The sequence below is a fragment of the Etheostoma spectabile genome, chromosome 11 (assembly GCF_008692095.1).
Source record: "Etheostoma spectabile isolate EspeVRDwgs_2016 chromosome 11, UIUC_Espe_1.0, whole genome shotgun sequence".
NCBI classification, from domain to species: domain Eukaryota; kingdom Metazoa; phylum Chordata; class Actinopteri; order Perciformes; family Percidae; genus Etheostoma; species Etheostoma spectabile.
Window position 1 is genome coordinate 8,131,066 of NC_045743.1, and position 22,200 is coordinate 8,153,265.

At 37.8% G+C, this 22,200-nt stretch overlaps 1 protein-coding gene and 1 long non-coding RNA gene across 2 annotated transcripts in view; one reads left to right on the forward strand and one right to left on the reverse strand.

The window, feature by feature from the left end:
• Positions 1-22,200, forward strand: part of pde11a (phosphodiesterase 11a) — a 46,577-nt gene that overhangs the window by 9,537 nt on the left and 14,840 nt on the right. The window contains exons 3-16 of the mRNA XM_032530013.1: positions 592-681; positions 1,278-1,418; positions 1,602-1,666; positions 2,488-2,620; positions 3,911-3,986; positions 7,520-7,587; positions 7,702-7,794; positions 9,103-9,153; positions 12,494-12,640; positions 12,731-12,838; positions 17,864-17,973; positions 19,105-19,195; positions 21,781-21,881; positions 22,107-22,184. Of these exons, the coding sequence (XP_032385904.1) occupies positions 592-681; positions 1,278-1,418; positions 1,602-1,666; positions 2,488-2,620; positions 3,911-3,986; positions 7,520-7,587; positions 7,702-7,794; positions 9,103-9,153; positions 12,494-12,640; positions 12,731-12,838; positions 17,864-17,973; positions 19,105-19,195; positions 21,781-21,881; positions 22,107-22,184 (1,352 nt within the window). The remainder of the gene's footprint in view (positions 1-591; positions 682-1,277; positions 1,419-1,601; positions 1,667-2,487; positions 2,621-3,910; positions 3,987-7,519; positions 7,588-7,701; positions 7,795-9,102; positions 9,154-12,493; positions 12,641-12,730; positions 12,839-17,863; positions 17,974-19,104; positions 19,196-21,780; positions 21,882-22,106; positions 22,185-22,200) is intronic.
• On the reverse strand, positions 13,069-19,825 carry LOC116698218 (uncharacterized). Its single transcript, XR_004334162.1, has 3 exons — positions 19,815-19,825; positions 17,580-17,587; positions 13,069-13,225 (listed from the first exon to the last, which is right to left on the reverse strand). It is a non-coding gene; the product is annotated as an uncharacterized LOC116698218 (long non-coding RNA).

The window sequence follows — 22,200 nt, forward strand, 5'->3', positions numbered from 1 at the left end:
TAAAAGGTGACAGAGATTTCCCTGTATCAGCGGCCACAGCTGAGTAACTTCCCATTCATGTATTGTTGTGGTGTCCCTTTTCTCAGGCCACACTATAGGCTGGTAAATATTAGTGGGTTTGTTGTACTGATTGTATCGTTTACACAGCAGCCAGATGCTAAAGATAGATTACTAAACAAAGAGACAGAGTAAGAAAGCACACAACCTAAATTCAATTGATTCCATGTTACAGGGGTTGAGTGTCTCTCAGATAAGGCTAATTGTACTTGAATTTAACCTGTGTATTCACATCGCAGCTGTCTTAACAGCATGTGGTTGCAGCCATCGCTCTGCATTCGGCACATTGGTGTTCTTCATGATCCAACAGTGGTGAGGAATAAAAAGTAGTTTGGTTCCAAAGCATTGCGAAGTTCGATTTCAGGATACATATTAAATAGAGTCATTAATGTGGCTCAATACTCTATTTATTATGTATCCAGAAAGTGATTCCATTATTTATGTGCAATAATTTTGTGACATCAGGGGCCATGTTTGATAAAATATCCGTTTTTCAGGTCAGTGATGACAAAATTCTGTTAAATATGTCCACAGGTGCTGCAGATGTACCTGCCCTTCTGTGGTATTGCGATCTCTAATGCCCTACTCTTCGCAGCCTCAAGGAAGGAGTATGACAGGAGTCGGGTAAGGATAATAAAACCCCCATCAGCATTAACCCTTCTCGTGTATTGATCAGCAGCACACTTGCTGCCACTGCAAAGCAGCATGCAGCCCTGCATGGACATTTTCTCTGGATCTGTGGTAAGGGATGGGCCTGTATCCAGACTCGGGCCTGGTCTATGATCTAAATCTCCTGGGGAATGTTAAGAGATGCACTAATTCATTCCACACATTGATCTGTGATGGAATGGAGAACATAATGAATACAATGCTCAGTGAATGGAGGAGAGAAATGAGGATAGCTCCCTTTACACCTTATGATTTGCATGTGCTTGTGTATGAAATTGGATGACACTGCCTTAGAGAAAGGACCACACTTACTTGTACTGGGGGAACTGAGCTTGTTCATCATATCATGTTGGTTTATGGTTTATTGTTATAATAATAATAATAATAATAATAATAATAATAATAATAATAATAATAATAATAATAATAACAATTGTGCTCAGATGAGCTAGAGGTAAAACATCTTTATCTAAAGTGGATTTTACAGCAGTGTGTGGTTCACATTGTTAGGAATAATGGCAGTGGTGTCTTTTTCTATCGCTGGTGTTCAGGCACTCTTGGAGGTTGTCAATGACCTGTTTGAAGAGCAGACTGACCTAGAGAAGATTGTCAGGAAGATCATGCACCGTGCCCAGACATTGCTAAAGTGCGAGCGCTGCTCTGTTCAGTTGCTGGAGGACATTGAGTCACCGGTACTGTTTTTTTCTCTGCTGTTCTGCTGTGTATGTGTCTGTCTGTCTGTCTGTCTGTCTGTCTGTCTATTTGTACATGTGCATGTCTGTTCTCTCTCTCACTGGCTTGATGTATCAGTGAATTTGTGTACCTCCATGCATTTTTATCCAAAAACGTGATTTGTTCTTTTTTAAATCTTTTAGGTGGTGAAGTTCACCAAGTCGTTCGAGCTACTGTCCCCTAAGTGTAGTGCAGACACTGAAAACAGGTATGTATATCGCTAAACATTAAACTAAGTTTTATTTGCCTTCGGCAGCACGGCATCTGTGCAGCAAATTCTGCATAGAGCTTTGTTTGAAAAAAATAAAAGAAGTATAAAAATTAAATATTCTGTAGTGCTGTGGGAGGAATATGCTGATGCTGAATAAAAGGCATACAAGGAGCTCTACTTTATTGGGTTTTTGCTGATTTTCTCTACTGCTAGGGACGGCTGAGTGGAGAAAGAGAGGCTTAATATTGTGTGGGATGTTTATGGATGAAAACCAATGCTGAAAAGACAAATTATCCCCAAAGTCCTGCATTTGCCATAACTGATATGGTCACTTCAAAATAGTAGTGATAACCGCAACAGTATTTAAAAAAAAGTGAGTGGCCAGTTCAGTCTTTTATGACTAAACATACTCCCTGCTGATTTGTGTCTCTGGTGTCATATATCAAATAAAGGTTCACATGTGAATAACAAGGGTTACTGTGCAAGATTCATGTGTGTGTAGATAAGTGAATACATGTAGAGTCAGATAAGGCGAGCATACTGTAGGATTTCTAATGTGCCTCACAATCCCCAGCAGCACCCCATGGGGAGCATAATGTTGAGGGAGTGCTGCTAGTGTTTCTGTGGCAGACATGAGACTATGATCCTTTTTTACTTGAATACAATAAAAAAATATGTAATTTTTTTTATGATAACAAAGTTATCAAAGAAGTGTGTTTTTAGAATTAAACCTCTGCTGAGAGAAGGCAAGTGGACAAAGTTGTCCCAGTATTATTCTGTTTCTTTTGTCATCCTCCCCTCTTATTTTCTGACCCTAGTTTCAAAGACAGTATGGAGAAATCGTCTTACTCAGACTGGCTCATCAACAACAGCATCGCAGAGCTGGTAGCATCCACAGGACTCCCTGTGAACATCAGCGATGCCTATCAGGATCCTCGCTTTGATGCTGAGGTAACTGCACAATAACATAGCTTTCAAATCTGACATCCAAGTTAAATGATCTCGACTAACAATACAGACAAACCAGTATGAAAAATATGCCTTTGACGATTATTATTTATTTAATAGTACTTCTAGAAGTACTCAATCAAAACTAGACTTAATGATGGTTTTAAAGATTTTTCACCGCTCATCCTCTTCATTTCCAAAAGCTAGTCCCACGCATTTTAATGCCCTATGGGATGTCCACACGTCAATGTCACATGTGAGTTAAGTAAGGTCCAATGGGATTCATTAAAGGCTTAATTGGCCAAGAAATGAAGGAGACCATCGATGTCAAACTGTAACATCCATCCCTGAGCTGTTTATCAGTTTAAGTTGCCATCTTAACGTTCCATTCTAGATGGTTTCATAACCATCCACACGTTAATTTCTGGACTCTGATCTCTCATGAGATTGTCATTTGACCTTAAGGACTCATCCAGGTGTGAAGATTAAAATAGCTGCATGTCAGTAGAACTGCAGAAGCCTTTTAAAAATGTCTCTAAGACCAGTTGCCTTTGACTTAATACTTTTTTTTAAATTGTATTTTACACAACATGGTGTGAATGTACATACTACCCTTTTTCCATTTTGTTAGCTGTTAATTAATCTCAGTAGGATAAAGGCCCTGTAAAACCAGGAAGCGTCAACCGCTGTGCCCGGGGCTGATGCTGCATAGATCTAAACAGAATCTCTCACTGGCTACAGCACAGCTGTCCGCTCTGCATCCAGCTGCAAGCAGCAAAACTTTAACATGGTTAACCAGAAAAATGGAAAATGTGTGTGTTGGGTGGAAAAGCTACGAGCAGGCTCTCACTGAAATAAATAGAGGCAGCAACTTGCTGCTTCTCGCTTTTCAAGGGTTCTTACTATACTTGTATGTAGCCCTCTTCCATTAGAGGTGAGGCATTTACACTTAATAGAGTGGTGATAATATCATTTAATACTAGCGAGCTGGGTATCATTTTAAATCTTCCAATACTAGTGCTAACACTATGCTTAAACGCAAAATTATGACTTAAATATGAAAATAGCAGATTAAAAAGCAAGTAAACTAGTAGGGTACAGATTATTTCTGTAATGAATAATTATGCCTGTTTTGTCATACAGTAAAACCTTTTGTTGACAATCAAAGTTTTGAGGTTCCAATACCCAGTCCTATTTATACGTAAAGCTTAAACTTTTGGGGGAACAGTGCAAGAAAATGTCTAATGCAGATAGATGGTAATCCTTATTTTACACTAATCCCACTCTTTTTAGGCACACCAGTTCTCAGACTTCCACATCCGCTCTGTGCTTTGTGTTCCCATATGGAACAGCAACCACCAAATCATTGGTAAGTTAACAAATGAGCTTCCTTTTACTTTTGGAGCTTCTCTTACTTATTTGATGTATGTCCTTGAATGTCTGTATTGGATCTATCAATTAAAAAAAAAAATTACTTTACACACATTTATAAAAAGGTATTACATTTAGAGTTTTGTAATTTATGATATGGTAAGGTATGGTAAAAGTACGTGGGCACCAGCATTGTGTAAATATATATTTTTAAAGGGGACATATTATGTTTTTTTGTGTTTTCTGTCATATGTACAATATTCTAATGTTGGATTTTTGTGTTAAGCATGGCAAAAACTTCAAAAATTGATGTAAACGTATTTTAGACAAATCCCTCTGAACTAAAACATATTACCAACAGTTCTGAACAATCTGGTTTCAACAGATGTTTCTACTCTCTGCTAAGTGTCACAGAACTTTAAGTCAGCCTTCTATGATTGGTCATCTGCTCCAAGTAGGCAGGACTGTTTTTTTTGTTTGTTTGTTTTTTAGCCTCTGCAGTGTTAACACTGTCTCATGTAACTTCATGTTAACAGCAGTAAAACCCTCCCTGCCAGTGTCAAAATTTGAAATGTTAAAATGTTAAATTCTCTACAATTCCGGGTCTCCTGAAACATTTTCTGTACATGTAGTATTTGGTTTAAAAAAAACTTTATTTTATTTGACTGCAGAAATTCCTGCTATTTTCTATTAGTGTCCACTGCTAACTTTAGCTACATGGCTAAGATGTAATCTGGGCTACCAATGTTGTTAAATTCTCCCCAATTTCAAGTTGCATTACTCCTGAAACATGTCCGATTGGATAGTGTTTGGTTCGGAAGCCTTCATCTTTGATCTTTGACAGTAGAAAGTGTTATGATATGTTGCTTGGAATTAGATCACCACCCTAGGCGGAGGGATATACACTACATGAATAGTGTAGTCGTACCATGCATGTATGTAATTTGTCCTAAGGTGGAAATAAAGTTACGTTGGATGTATCCTCAAGTCCTCATCGTTGATTCATAAATAACACTTCAGAAAGTGCTACTTCGTTCCACAATCTAATGTAAGCTTTACTCACTTTACTGCTGTTTGTGTAATATTTGGTTTAAAAGCCTTTATTGGAGATTTTTCATGGTACAAAGTCCTGCTATGTACTTCGCTCAGCCCTAGCTCAAATTATGAAAACTAGCCCCAAACCAAAATACAGAGGTGTCAACATACTTTTGGCCATATAGTGTATCTATGATGCAACTTTATATTCAGCACTTACATCATGTAGCACTCACATGCACTCATAATGTAGGTTTCAAATGTCTTTTTTTCCTCTTTTTGCTGCATAGTAGACAAGAGGGGAGAGGGTAGCCCGAGCATGTGTTTAGCTGATGCTGCTTGTGTGTGATTAGAACGATGCTGCACCATCGTTCCAAACTTGGAGTTCCCTTCTTCTGGCTGTGTGCTTTGTGTTTGTGAATGAGCCCCAGGCCAACACCACACTGACACTCTGACAAATCAGTGATCTCTCGTCTGATTTTGGTGCTGGATATTACAGGGAGGAGTAATGATAGCAGTTCCTCTCGGTCCAGTGAGATCTGACGCAGGAAGTCATTAGTTATATTTGAGTGCAAAATGATTATCATATCTACCACAGATGGTTTTTAAAACCTGTGTGTGTATGTCTCTATGTATGTGTAATGTCCGGGTGGTTCACTTTTTTTTTTTGCGTAGGTGTAAGAGCATTTGTCGGGGAGGGGGGAGAGGGATGAGGAAGAAGAACAGAAAGAGAGTGAGGGGAGATAGAAATGCAGCGTGTGTGGGTGGCACCTGAGGATCTGGAGTGAAAAGAAACATTATGCAAACAAAGCAGCAGGAGATGAAATTCTAAAGCCAAGGATACATTCAGGTAGAAAACGAATGTCCTTGTGTCATCTGCCAATGTTACAGCCAGTTCCTTCAAACTGTCACCAAAGAAATACTGTTGTGACTATAACAACAATGAGGTTTAATGTTAAATATCAAATATGAGCAAAATCATACTAGCACCTACTTTAGCAATTTGTCATTAAAGCTACTTTACTAAAGGTATTACAACGTGTCTTTTGAATGATTACATTTTGCAAATTCATTTACCTAAGATTATAAAAACATGTTGGTTTTCTAGCCTGAATTGCCATTTCGGTTTTTAATCTATTTAAATTTCTGAATTGGAAAGCCTAGTCAAAAAATCCGATACATTACAACTGAGTAAAATACAACTAAGTATAATAAATAATCCACGCTACTGAAGCACCACCGTTATACCACATTTCGGTTGCGACTGATGATTTTCGAGCTCATGTTTCATTTTTGCGAGTGGAATCGGGACAAAATGTAAGTTTCAGCAGGTTGATGACAGCTCTGTGATAGACTAAAGGCGTGACCTGTCTAGGATTTACGTGGGGTATCCACATACAGTATAAATGATGAATGAATGGATGGTCAGTGAGAGAAACCCGACTGCAGTGGGCTTGATTGTGATCATAACCTGTAAAAATCAGGCTTTAAGTGTGTGACGCTCAGCCCTCTCAGTTGGTCATGATTATTGGTATAATTCCTCATGAGCTGGTTGCAAAATTTAACACCTTCCCTCCACCCGACATCCGTAGTGAAAAAACTGTGCATCGTTCTGTCACAACACACGGGCCATGTATGTAAAAACTAATTTTATGTTTTTTTTGTGATCATAAAAAACACTTTTGACATCAGGAATTTTGTGTAGTTGATGATTATTTGGTGTCTATGGGGCTCTAAGCAGTCATTTAGTTCACTTTTTCTTGGGGCCACCTATGCTGCAAGTCATCACATATTATATGCTCACTACAGAGGAAGGAATAATAGATCTGAGAAGACATCAGCCCTGTATTTTAAATGTGATGACACCATAATGGTAATTGTTCTTAGCTACATTACTAATCATGTTTAACCTCTGTGGATTTCCAGTTATACATTGAAATTAAGTGTCACTTTGGCAGGTTTGTTTGACCTCCTAGAGATAAATAAAAATGGTAATGTATTGTGTAATTACTTTTTGGCATAATTTCTCAGAGACAATAAAAGTCAGTCTCCATCCATTAAATGTTTATGCTTTATCAACAAAGCCTTTCTCTGTTTTTAATTAGATGATGAGAGAAGCCATCTAAACAGGGAATATTGCTGTCAAATAAAAAGGCTTCAATCCCACTGCAGCACTGTGGACAATAACTGGATGTCTTGTCAAAAACAAAAAACAAAAACATTAGTTGAATGTCAATTTCACCTGTGCCACATTTTGTCATTTGTTATAACATTTGTTATAACAGTGTGCCATACTCATAGAGTATACTGCTATATAGATCATAGGATGTTGTTGTGTTTCTCCTTAATTTCCATTAATAATGCATGTTAGTTGATGAAATAAAGTGTGTGGGTGTGATGCTCTTTTAATTGAAGGCAGGTTATATCCACTGGAGTCTTGCCAATATCAAGCTTATAACATTACTGTTAAGTTCTTATGTATGGTTTGTGTAACAGGTGTCGCCCAAGTGCTGAACAGGCTCGATGGGCAACCATTCAATGATGCAGACCAGCGTCTCTTTGAAGTATTGCACTTGTTTCTATATCTTTTCAACATACAGTAGCTCATGGTATATCATATACGATTGTAGTTGAGTCTTGAGTTAAGTAGTTATGTCTGCTTTTTGTGCTTTTCTCAGGCGTTTGTGATCTTTTGTGGACTGGGCATCAACAACACCATCATGTATGACCAGGTGAAGAAATCCTGGGCCAAGCAGTCTGTGGCTTTGGATGTAAGAACACAACATCCTGTTCAATTTCCTGCCTCACATTACAATTTGAAAAAGAAAATGTGCTATTTCCTTGTTTTGAACAAGACATGTTTTTATCCACTTACATTTGCAAAAAACATTACTATGCAAACAAAGAGTTTGGACTTAAGTTGATTCTGCACTGCTCCTGCTTTATACCTCAGCTTCTTTCTGTCATGCCTGTATGCTCATTGTGTTCATGCTACCTTCATGTCCTCCCTCAGATGATATTTTCCTGTGCGTGCTATCTGTTCTTGTATTCCATTAGCTACAATAGTGTCTTTATTTTGTAATTCCAGTCAATATGTATGCCCTGTGCTGAAACATTTACCCATAAGTCATTGGAAACAATGGCTGCTGCGTGGCTAATATAAGGCATCTTCTTACTTATTCTCTCTCTCAGGGGTCTTATGGCTTGGCTCATTTTTTAGTCTCATATTTCCACAAGAATGTACACATGAAAAAAAGTGCTGATCTCTCTTTTGTAGATAACCTTCTCACAAAGGTTTTATTGAAAATTAATGAGAGGCAGTGAAAAGCAATCCCTCATCTGCCCTGCAGTATGTAGACATTCAGCACTACTCAGCCTTTACAGTACGTTCTTACATTACAATAGGGAGCTTTCAGGTGCATTAAAGTAGTTAGCACCTCTCTGTTTCAAGATAGGAGCAGTAGAGTGAAGAGAGATAGAGCATTTAAGGCAGAGGCACATCATGAACTTATATGTAGATGCATTGCTTGTGGCAGCACTGAATAAACATGAGCGTTTATGATCAAATAAGCAACTGGAGGTCTGTGCGAGGTATTTCTCTCAGGAAATAAAGGGAACATGGCGATGGAATCGGGGCTGACATGGCTGCTCTTGTAGACTGCTCTAAAGGCAAATGTTAACTTCAATCATCTGGAATATCCACATAAAAGGCTGTAACACCAGGGTGCAGCATTTTCAGCCATATAGCTTCTCTAGGAACCCTACTGGTTATTTGGTTACACTTTACTTAAAGTTACTTAAATCTACATAAGAGTGACATGACATTGTCATGAACGTGTCATAAAACATTATAAACATTTCACAAACGTTTATGACATCATAACGCTTCTTTTAGTAAGTGTCATTCGGTTTTGTCATGACAAGTTATGGTTATGTTTCATGACTGTATCATGACAGTGTAATGTGTTCATGACAGTGTTATGTCACTCTTATGTAGAAATCTTCAAGTAAAGTGTTAGCGGTTATTTTAATGATTTGAAAAATACTTAATTAATTGACACTGTGTCATTTTTTTGCAGGTTCTGTCTTATCATGCCACTTGCTCCAAGACTGAAGTTGACAAATTCAAGGTAACAGATATTTTTGCGTTATAATCATTCACCGACCCATTTCTTTCTTTTAATATTGACAGTAGTAGTCAGTTTAAAAAACAAATCGGAGCTCAACACGTCAAGTCACAACTCACATGAGACATTACTTGCTCGCCTCTTCCTTTAACAGTAGTAACATTGTTGTTGAAGGATAAGGCAAGCAATATTCTTTATGAAGCCAGGATAAATCACACACGAGACTTCTACTGCTATTGTGGGATCTTTATTATATTTTCTGCTGTTATTTCCCCCTGCTTTTGTATGCTTCTTGTCTATGCAATTACAGTAAATAATGCTTGGTTACCACCAAAGAAAATGGTTTCCAATTTACAAAATGTAGTTTTTTAAAGAAAATAATAAAAAATAAAAAAGAGTAATCTACCTCACCAGGGAGGAGAAAACAGAAAAACATTTATAACACCGCCCTGTATAATCACTATACTTGCGCTGACCTATCATACTTAAAGGTGAAATATCTAATATTGACTGATAAAAGTGTTTAAAATAGTCACTGCAGTACAATTTCTAAATACTGGAAAGAATTGTCTCCCCCACCCCCTCCTCCCTAGACTCGAAGTTCACGGAGGTTGCCAGGCTGAGACCGGTCAGAGCATTCACACCAATGTTGCTAGACACTAGTCTCACATAGACAGACATTACTCCACAGCACAGCGGAGTAGCTAACGTTAGATGTTGGCTATATTGACATAAAAGTTTTTTAATTTTTTTTTTAATGTCAAGTAGAATCTATCTCTGTTGATCCCATTCGTTTGTGTACAACGTTACAGCTGTAGCGCGGTGGGTTTACGTTTTAACAGGTAACTGCATCTGGCAACCAGGCTGTCAGACTGGGCAGTCCATAACAACACACAGGCCAAAACACAAACAGAAATTCCGTCACGGAACAGACGTTTCAAAAGAAGAAAATACTGGCATAAGCAATGTTGTCAGAAAAGATGGTATTTCAACTTAGCATGTTTCTAATACATTTGATGATGCATTTTTGGATTTATTATAGTATACATTTATTACATATTGGACCTTTGATTTTACAGAGAAAAGAAAAATGTGACTAAACCAATGGTTCTCAAACTTCCATTTCATTAAATGTACAGCCATTTGACATGTGTTTTCATCCATGTACCCCATGACCACAATAAAACGTTTTTAGTAAAAAAAGGCCACGCTATTTAAAACAAAAACACGTCAACTTTACTGCTAAACTATGTTTTACTAATTTGTTTTGTTTTTAAATAATAAAAATGAAGCTGATATTTGTGATCTATTTTCTAAAATATGTGTCTCATTAGGAACGAGTAGTGTCAAAGACAGAGGGAAGTTGGAAAGTAGTGAGAAACGGACTAAATTGCACTGTTGGTTTTGATCTTTTCATGGGATTTGTTTACAGTAAGAAAAATGTTGAATAATGCCTATAAATATATATATATATATATATATATATATATATATATATATATATATATATATATATATAACTTTTCAAGACAAAGATTATAGGAGCCCATGTTTCTGATGTTTCTGTTATAAAGTGTATTTTCCCATGGTCCCATGACATGGTGCTTTACACCCTTCACCATTTCTGGCCACTGGGGGACCATATGCATATTAATGTTAAAAAAAACTCAAAAAGGGAAATTTTCATGCCATGGGATCTTTAATTAAATTACATTTCCCACAAAGTAGAGGACAACGTGGAGTTATTTCAAACTAGGTGATTTGTCATTGCCTTTCAAAAGGACCCATATACATGTATACAGTCTGTCCGTTATATACTGCAGTGCATACACACAGTGTGGGTTACAATTTGTGATCATTGGGTTTGCTCTGGTGGTGTAAGTAATTGCCCTAATATAATGTAATTGTTTTCCTACATCTGCAGATGTATTGCTTAATGTCTTAGGCTTTTTATTGAGTTTAATTAAGACAAATTAAAGAAAATAACAATATTAAAGGTCCATTATGATTCTGCTAAACCCCTTTCCATTTAACAAAAGTATGATGCAAGGCATCAGCAGTAAAAGAGACTTGGATTTCTCTGATGACTAAAGTGTAACTGTTGTTTTACAAGAAAGTAAAGTCTTGGAAATTTAGCTCATAATGCATCTATTTTACTCATAGGGCCTTTAATAATTTTTCTAATTAAAAAACAATCTCTTATTAATGGGAAAGAAAAAAATCTATTGCAACAGAGAGGAATTATTGGCAGCCTGTGCTCTAGACTTCATTTTCCATTTCTGAAGATCTGCGGTAGCACGCAAGTATAAATATGGGCCGAGAATTCCCCAATGAAAATCAACTAATTGTGGTATTTTGAATGGATTACTCCAATCAATATGAAATCATTCTCATTGCATTATTTATAAAGAAGAAAAAATGAAAATATCTACATTTTTAATTGGCATGACACTTCTGAAATATAGATATGGCCTATTTCCCTGCACTTTTATGTGTAGGGTTTTCCCCTGTGGCCATCACCGCAAAGTAGGAACCCCACTTTCCAGTGTGCTTGTGTGATCTTTCAGCCCCCTCATTCAGCACCGGCTCGGCTTCCTGCCTTTCCCAAACTTACTTTCATAACTGCTCCACATAAGGAGCCTCACAGAGTACACTTGGCTAGTATTCCACGGAGTGCAAACGAAAGCGGAAAACAAACCTGGCTAATATTTCGTAACCCAAGGCTGTAAATTAAGAAGGAGGAGAATACCTGCTGACCTGACAGGCAAACATTTGTGAGGGAAACATTGTGCTCTGACAGCTATAAGATAGGAGAGCGAGAAAGACTAAAGAGAACTAGGCTATTACAGATTTGCGAGGGCTTTGACTCATTGGAAGAAGATGCAGGTCAGAAAGCATGAAATGGTCATATTATAAATGGTCATATAAATGCTGACTAGAGGCAAATAAGACATATCTGCTCATTAGACCACATCGAAGATAGCAGACATGGATGCTTCAGTATGAATATGGTTAATTGGAATCACGTATGTGTTATGCGTTTTTGTTTGAATAATAATGAAGAAAAGCCGTTGATGATTACTAGGCTACTGCACAGCTATGCTCGTCAAAGAGCTCTAAAAGTAAACAACAGGGAAATTCTCCAGTAAAGCTCCCTCATTAATCTTAACTCTCTCCAAATGAGTCCTCAGAGTCTTAATTAGCATGTATTCATATTTCCATTATCATCTGAAAGTGGCACAGCATCCTCTGACCTCTCCATCCTCTTCTGCTCTCTGAACTCATATTCTTATGTTCTCTTTCCTCCTTACTGTTTTCTCTTTTCACGATCACGATGAAATAGGCAGCTAACATTCCCCTGGTTTGCGAGCTGGGCATCGATAAGCTCTACTTTGACGATTTCTCCCTCGACGTTGATGCCATGATAACGGCTGCTCTGAGGATGTTTATGGAGTTGGGAATGGTGCAGAAATTTAAGATTGACTATGAGGTGAGACAAATGACTGTCTTTAATTATTTCCTTTAAATATTTGACTGAATTTGCCCATGTGTTCATCCCTCTCTCCGTCTTCGCCTCCAGACACTGTGCAGATGGCTGCTGACTGTCAGAAAAAACTACAGAATGGTTCTCTATCACAACTGGAGACATGCCTTCAACGTCTGCCAGTGCATGTTTGCCATGCTTACGGTAAAGATCATGCTGCTATAACTGTAGATCATGAGATCAGTTTCAGTCAGAGACATTCTTTTAAAGAATTGAGCATTTTTAGCAAATGTTCATACACTTAAAACAATGTCAGCAGCATTGAGTAAACTATGTATTAGTGCAGGACAAGTATGTACTTAAAGGATTAAGCCCCCGTTTGTTGAAATAGGACTTATCACGGTCTCCCATAGCTGTAGATAGGTAATCCAACGCATTTTTTGTCACAGTGCATGCATTGTTTTAGTCCGATGCAACACTGGCAGCACCGTTGCTAGTTAGCTTAGCGTAGTGAAAGGAATCCTGTGTTGCCGGTTTGCATGTTGTGAGTAAAAGTGAGCCGACAATAAAACAACAACAACCTAATTACTTCTTGTGGCCTGCATATTCAGAATGTGTATTCGCAATGCATGTTAAGATTAGAAAATTTCCTAGTCAGATATTGACTTGGGACACCCAATACAGTCCAAAATCAATATTTACCAAGGAAATTGTCTAGTCCTAATCTGCATAGCTATTTGTACTCGTTGTGTATACGCCGCCGGTATTCAACAAACAGTGGCGTGTTCCTTTAAGTAAAATTTCTTCTTCTCAGATCAGTCATAACAGCACAACCAGAACTTTTACATTTGATACTTTAAGTAAATTTTGCTGATAATACTTTAATTTAAGTATGAATTTTAGTATAGCAGTATAGTTTAAAATTTTGAATTAAGGTACTTTTACTGAGTAAAGTATCTTAATACTTCTACCACTGGAGGTTGGGGTGGTGAAGGGAGCTGCAGGAGCAGGTAGTGTTGGCATGAAAGTATACGAGTAAAAGTGAAGAGTTATAATAATTCTACACCTGCATAAATATGATTTGATGTTACTAGGCAGCTGGTTGCTGAGCAGCTGATGAATTGTGAAGCATGAATGAATCAACTGATGCAAGCCTGACTTCAGTGATTATTGAAATCTTGTTATTATTTAAAGGTACATAGATAAGGCATTATACATTTCTGTTTGACGAATGTGAAATTCAAATTCAAATTCATTATATTACCAACTATACAAACAGCCACTTCTTTGCAGAACCGAACCAGAGATTTTTCTTTTAATAGAAACCAAGAGAATTATTTGGGCACACACACACACACACCACACACACACACACACACACACACACACACACACACACACACACACCCCACCACACACCCCACACACACACCACACACACACAGACACTCTGAAATTGATTATTGGCACAAGGAGATTAAATAGTAGTGTGTAAGCTGTTCTGGGCCTCTGCCATGTGTTTTGATGAGTGGGTTGAGGACAGTGCTATCTTTGCTGCTATCCCCACATTGACCTATAGTGACTCACTCAGCACATGGCCTCAGAAGCCATTTATCCAAGCTATAAAAATCCCTAGGTGACTGCCCACTGGCTATCTAGGGGGATATTGTTTTAGGATGCTGCTAAGTTAGAGGGGTTTTCATGTTTTCATTCATTAAATTAATCAAATTGATCTATTGTGTCTTACTGAAACATGGCTGGGCCATGAAGAATATGTTAGTCTAAATGAAGCCACTCCTCCCAGTCATAATAATACTCAAATTCCTAGAAGCTCAGGCCGAGGGGGGAGTTGCAGCCATCTTTGATTCAAGCTTGTTAATTAATCCCAAACCTAAACTAAATCATAACTTGTTTGAAAGCCTTGTTCTTAATCTTCAACATCCATCATAGAAAACACTACAGCCAATTATATTTGTTGTTATTTACCGAGCTCCAGGACCATATTCTGAATTTGTATCTGAATTTTCTGAGTTTTTATCAGGTGTGGTCCTTAAATCAAACAAAGTACTTGTTGTAGGTGATTTTAATAATATGTGGACGTTGACAACAATAGCCTTAGTGTTGCTTTCAACTCACTACTAGACTCAATTGGTTTTAGTCAGAGTGTGCATAAGGCCACGCACTATTTTAACCACACTCTCAACCTTGTGCAGACATATGGCATCAAAATTGAAGATTTAATATTTCCGCAGAATCCTTTATTATCAGAGCATTCTCTAATAACTTTAGAATTTTTACCACCCGACTATACTAAAGTAAATAAAAGCTTATACAATAGATGCCTATCTGACAGTGCTATACCTAAATTTAAGGAAGATATTCCAACAGCATCTAATTTAATGCCATTCCTTAATATAACAGAGTACCTTTATGTTAACTTTAGTCCCTCCCAAATTGATAAATTTGTAGATGGTGCTACGACCTGCCTACAGACGACTTTAGACTCTGTTGCTCGTCTCGAAAAGAAGATAATGAAGCAAAGAAAACTAGCACCTTGATATAGCTCCCAAACTCACAAATTAAAACCAATCTTGCAAAAAACTTGAAAGTAAATGGCGTTCCACCAAACTGGAAGAATCTCGTTTAGTCAAAACCTACTGGAAGGCCCTCAGAAATGCCAGATCAGACTATCACTCATCACTACTAAAAGAAAATAAGAAGAACCCGAGGTTTCTTCTCGGCACTGTAGCCAGGCTGACAGATAGTCTCAGCTCTATTGAGCCATCTATTCCTATAGCTTTGAGAGTTGACGACTTTTAGAGCTTCTTTAATGATAAAATCATAACAATTAGAGATAAAATTCATCACCTTTTGCCCTCAATTTCTATTGCTTCATGGTAGTAGCACTAGAAAGAACGACAAGACCTGACGTATACTTAAAAAAAACACATCTTTTTAAAACTGCCGAGTCCACCTAAATGTCTATTGCTCTGCCTTTTCTGTTGCTTTGCCGTATAGTAATGTTTTGCTGTTGTATAGTATCTGTTTTGTTTTGCAGTTGTATAGTATTGGTTTTGTTTTGCTGTATAGTATTGGTTTTGCTGTTGTATAGTATTTGTTTTGCTGTTGTATAGTATTTGTTTTGCTGTTCTTAATTTATGAATTCCCTGTGCGGCATCCTTGAGTGCCAAGAAAGGCATCTTTAAATAAAATGTATTATTATTATTATTATTAGACTGCTTCAATCCTATAGACCTTCAACAATTAATGTCAAAGGTCTGCTCAGCTAAGCCATCTACCTGTCTCTTAGACCCCATTCAAAGAAGCGTTACCCGTGGTTAACACTCCATTACTGGATATGATCAATATGTCTCTATTAACCGGTTATGTACCGCAGTCATTTAAAGGAGCTCTGATAAAACCTCTCCTGAAAAAAAACACCCTCGACCCTGAGGTCTTGGCAAACTATAGACCTACTGTATATCTAACCTTCCCTTTTTCTCCAAGATCCTTAAGAAGGTAGTCGCTAATCAGTTATGTGATTTTCTACATAGCAATAGTTTACTTGAGGACTTTCAGTCAGGATTTAGAAAGCATCATAGCACAGAGATGGCACTGGTAAACATTATTAATGACCTTCTAACTGCTGCAGACAAGGACTTGTCTCTGTACTTGTTTTACTAGATCTTAGTGCTGCATTCCACATCACTGACCATACCATACTGTTACAGAGACTTTAACATTTAGTTGGCACCAAAGAATTGGTTAATGTTAACGATAAATCCTCCACGTACGCTAAAGTTAGCCATGGCATTCCACAAAGCTCGGTGCTTTGACTAATTCTTTTCTCGTTATGTATGCTTCCTCTAGGAAGCATTAGGGAACACTCAATTAACTATTAATGCGGATGACCCCCAATTATATTTATCAATCAAGCCAGACAAACCAGTCAGTTAGCTAAACATCAAGCATGCATAAATGATATAAAATCATGGATGACCTACAATTTTCTGATGTTAAACTGACAAAACTGAAGTTATTGTGCTTGGCCCTAAACATCTCCAAACTTAATTATTTAGGGATATAGCTACTCTGGATGGTATTTCCCTAGCCTCTAGCACTACTGTCAGAAATCTAGGAGTTATTTTTGATCAAGATACATCCTTTAACGCCCATCTAAAACAAACCTCAAGAACAGCCTTTTTTCATCTTCGTAACATTGCCAAAATTAGGAACACCCTGTCTCAAAAGGATGCTAAAACTAGTCCATGCATTTGTTACTTCCAGGCTGGACCACTGTAATTCTTTATTATCAGGATGCTCAAATAAGTCCCTTAAGACTCTCCAGCTGATCCAGAATGCTACAGCTTGTGTTCTGACAAGAAGAAAAGAGATCATATTTCTCCTGTATAAGTCTCTCTGCACTGGCTTTCTGTAAAATCCAGGATTGAATTTAAAATTCTTCTCCTGATCTATAAAGCTCTAAATGGTCAAGAACCTTAGTATCTTATTGTTACACTAGAGCACTGCGCTCCTAGAAGAGTTACTTGTGGTTCCTAGAGTCTCTAAAAGTAGAATGGGAGCCAGAGCCTTCAGCTATCAGGCTCTACTATGGAATCAGCTTTCGATCTGGATTTGGGAGGCAGACACCATCACCACATTTAACAGTAAAGCTAAAACTCTCCTCTTTGATAAAGCTTATGGTTAGGGAGTGAGGAGTTGCAGCGTTTGCCTAGACCGGCAGGGGAGATTGTATAGCCGCAGACACGACACCCATTCTCTTCTCTGCTTCTCTTCATAGTGGTCAGATTAATTTACCATATAATCAATAATCAATAAAACTAGAGGGAAGCAGGGCAATACAACCTGATGAAGTGCCTCTCTTTATCCTCTCTCTCTTAGTTATTCTGTAAGAGTTTTAGACTGCCGGGGGACTTCCTTTGACACACTGAGCTCCTCTCTCCTTTATCTTTCCATTTGTGTGCATCCATGTCCTAGAAATGCTTGTTACTAACCTATGGTCGTTGAAAATTGTAGAGTGTGGTCTAGACCTACTCTATCTGTAAAGTGTCTCGAGATAACTCTTGTTATTAATTTAATTGAAATTGACATTTTATTCAATGTACTCTTCACACTTTCATAGAATAAGACAATAAGAGGTGCAGCTTTTATTTATTTAAGTGTGTGTGTTGGTTTTCTCATTGGCCTCCTCTCCTCTGTGCCAATCAGACGGCGGGTTTCCAGGAGACTTTGACAGAGGTGGAGACCTTGGCGCTTATTGTAGGTTGTGTGTGCCATGACTTGGACCACAGGGGCACCAACAACGCTTTTCAAGCAAAGTAAGTTTCCTGCTTTATCTCTCTGATAAACAGACACCACACACACACACACACACACACACACACACAACACACACACACACACACACACACACACCACACACACACACACACACACACACACACAAACACACAGCATTGATAGTGTGTTTTACCACCTGCAGCAGTCTGCAGTGGTCCACCCTGGATTCAAGAGACAAGTGGCGAGTTGTATAAGGCTTCTATAAGCGTCTGCCAAATGAAGAGAGTGTAAACACTGCTGACTCTGAGCATATTGAGATTAGTGGATAAACTCTAAATTGCTTGGACTTACTATTCTCAGTCCTCACTAAAGATTATTATAGTAAACTGAATCTGAAACGAAGATGTAAACTAGGTGGGGGCTTTTACTTAATAGTATTTACAGTACATCCATAGCATGTATGTAGTTACAATTCAGGGCACAAGAAATCAGTTGTGATCAGTCCCAAGTTTGAAGTCCACCTTTTTATTCAAGATCATTGTCCATACAGTTTATGTATGAAGAGGGCAACAAGTCCTAATATGCTCACCCAACATGTGATTTGAACACCCACTACAGTTAAAGTCTGCACTTCTACCGGATAGTCATTGTTTCATTTCAAATTCAGTGTGCTGAAGGACACAAGTGAAAAACATATTACTGTCCTAATACTACTCTGACTACAACGGAAACTATATCAAAATGAACCCAAAACTTTGTAAAACAATAACAATTTGCACTGTTGAAATGACAAACGGAAAACACAAAACTAAAGCAATGGTTTATCACAAACTTTAAAACCCTGGCTCACATGCCTCACCTTCAGTACACCAGACTTCAGATTAAATTAGGATACTTCAATGTTGAACATCTGAATTTCAGTTGCAGTTTAGGTTATAGGTCTCCAGCTTCTTTTATTAGTGAGCCATGAGTTGACGACACAGAGAATTGGTGAGGGAATTACAACAGACTCAATAGCAGACCTTTTTCTCTCAGTATGTCTTAAATGCTGATTATGTTATGTGTCTTCCTGATCCCTGTGTGTGTTTTTTTGTAAACATGGGTGTTTGTGTGTGTGTGTGTGTGTGTGTGTGTGTGTGTGTGTGTGTGTGTGTGTGTGTGTGTGTCAGGACGGGGTCAGCCCTTGCTCTGCTTTATGGGACCTCAGCTACACTGGAGCACCACCACTTCAACCATGCTGTTATGATCCTGCAGAGCGAGGTGCACTATGTTCCAATATCTGCTGCAATGCCGTTACCATGAAGCTTCTGCTAATGCCGACCACTGCATGTTGTATTGTATTGAACACATTCAAGTTGCATATCAAGCAATTTCAAACACCAAAATGACCATACAGATTAAAGGTTAACTACCGTTTTTTTTTAACCTGGACCATATTTTCCTGTTTTTATGTATAAGTGACTGATGGGAACAACAATCTTTGAAATTGGTCCAGTAGTAAGTAAGATTGCTGAAGTAGGCAGCGGCAAAACAAGCTACAATGTAAGTTAATATGACAACTATCCAGCTTGTATTTACCTTCACAAAAGTGCTCTTTTTGCCGCTTACAGGCTCGGATTAATATTCTAAGTGTCTGGCAACATTATGGAAAGAATTTCTAAGGCGGTTGACCTTTCTGTTAAAGAGTAAGATCCTTTTTTAAAACATTAAAACATCCGCAAAATTGCTTTTGCTAAACCCACCAGACTCCATATAAATAAACAGTAATAGAGATTGTTGCTCAAATCACTAAGACACAAAAACATAGAAAAGTAGGGTCCAGGTTGACAAAAAATAGATGGTAATTACCCTTTAAGCATTACATCTTTAAACAGTTTACACAAAAACTGTACATTAGAACCTTTATGAAGGGAGGATTTATTGGACTGTTGTATTAGACTGCATCCATGTTTCATGTTACAACTACATTGACTGATTGATTGATTGATTGATTGATGATTGAATGACCTAGGTGTACCTAACTGTGGGTATATAATATTTATTTATATATTTTATTTATTTAAAAATTGAATTTGAGATATACTGTATATTATATGTAATAATTGATGTTTGATATATTATGTAGGTTATATGTTCATAATTATGTAACTAGCTTCTACAAGCTACATGGTGATTTTTTTCACAGCAACAATTTTGACTTGGCATAGCAGGAAAAGCACAGGTGAAAGAAATAATTACACATATTTGCTTTCATGCCGAGAGTTTGACGAGAAGATCGACACCACTCTCATAACAGATAGATGTGAGAGTGGTGTTGATCTTGTCATCTAACTCTCAGCAAGAAAGCAAATATCCCGTATGTCCCAAAAATGTTGAAATATTCCTTTAAAGTAACAACAAATGTAACTTGTTGCTAAAGTCCACTCTCCCTGACAAATGTGTTGTATGTTGCCTCAATGTCTGCTGTATGTGAGCAAGTAAACAAATAGCTCACGCTGCCCTAAAATCAATGTAATTACAGAGGTGATAGATTCCGTGGTAATTGGTTGAGAGAGACATTTTACCATGTGACAGCTTTGCATGACGTTGTGATTAAAGAAGTTTGGAGGGAGCAGCTGTGACGAGGCTTAGAAGGGTTTGTTCCAGTGGCTTCATTATCGCGGTGCTGACAACACAGTAAGCTGACAAATGTTTGCTTGGAATATCAAAATGGCTTCTGTTGATACTGGGGTTGAACTACTGTTGTCCTATTAGCATATAAATGAATACTGTGGCTAATTCAAGAACAAAGCCCACGATTCAATCCGCGAGCCCACACAAATCATTAATTTAAAACTTTTAAACATCCCTCACTTGTATCTCTCAATTTTCTCTCTCAATTCTCACTTCCTATTTCACTCGCCTCCCTCCTTCATCCGCTCCAGTTGAGACGGAACGAGAGAAGTGCTTTGTGTGTCTGCTGTTCTGTAGTTTAATATTTCATGGGAACACATGAGCTCATGAAGGGAATCACAGGTGCTTTGCACTTGGATTCGTAGCATTTAGTTTTGACGACCTCTGCTAATTTCTGGTCGTTATCATTCCCTCATGCTGCTCCTCTTCTATTTTCTCCACAGATATTGCTCTCCATCCTCTAGAGGAGGATGCCTAAGTGGTGAATGAATGTATAATGCATGAAGAAGAGAGGCCTGTTTTAATGATAGAGAGCCTCAAGTGAGAGATGTTGCTTGCTTATTAAGAGCAGCTGACTTCCCTCCTCCCCTGCATGGATCCATTCAGTTTTAGTATTGCGTGTTTTCTTAACCATTGTGGTTTAGTTGTGCAAATAGGCTTTTTTCAGGTAATTAATTCCCCCTTATATTATTGATACTCAATAGTACAGTATGTATTAAATGTGACACATTATATTGTGGGATTGTTAACAAAATAGTAGAGTAGATGCCATTAACTCTACTATTTTCCTTTTTGTTGGAATCTTTAATGGCACTATTTAGTGCATCAATTTCTTACTCAGAATTCAGACACTCGAATAAAATAGCAGACAGTAAATATATTGTGCACTATACTGTATAGTAAATAACCACATATAATGATATGTTTCAGCCAGTATTGTGAGCAGTCTAATATAAGGGTCAAGCTTTTAATAAAGTATTTGAAAAAGTATCTAAAACAAATCCATATAACAAGTAGTAAGGACCTTCGGTCAAGTAAATGGCACCCATCCAAAACGTATATTGAATAATTCATGCAGGGACAAGAAGTTCTTTATTTTAGACACTTTGTGTGGGATTAGAAAATTTGTTTAGAAATTCTTTATCATGTAATCTCTGTATGTGTCTCCACAGGGTCACAATATCTTCTCCAACCTCTCCTCCACAGAGTATAGTGACCTGATGCAGCTGTTGAAACAGTCGATTCTGGCCACAGACCTCACACTTTACTTTGAGTATGTTCTGCTAAACACCCCACTGCTTATTAAGCTGTTAAATCTGCTGGTAGGGAGATGTATACAGAGCTTGGCTGACTCCAGTGTACAAACTCATTTACAATGAAGCATACTAAAACCATCCCTTAACAATGTTTACTGCATGTTTCTTTTTTCATAATACCACCCCCTTGTGGACTGTATGCCACTTACACCTACATATACAGATGTCTTGTTTCTTTTTAGGAACAGAAACACTTTCTTTGAACTGGTCAGCAAAGAAGAGTACAACTGGAATGTGAAGGCTCACAGAGACATGTGCAGGTAATGTCCTGGCCTG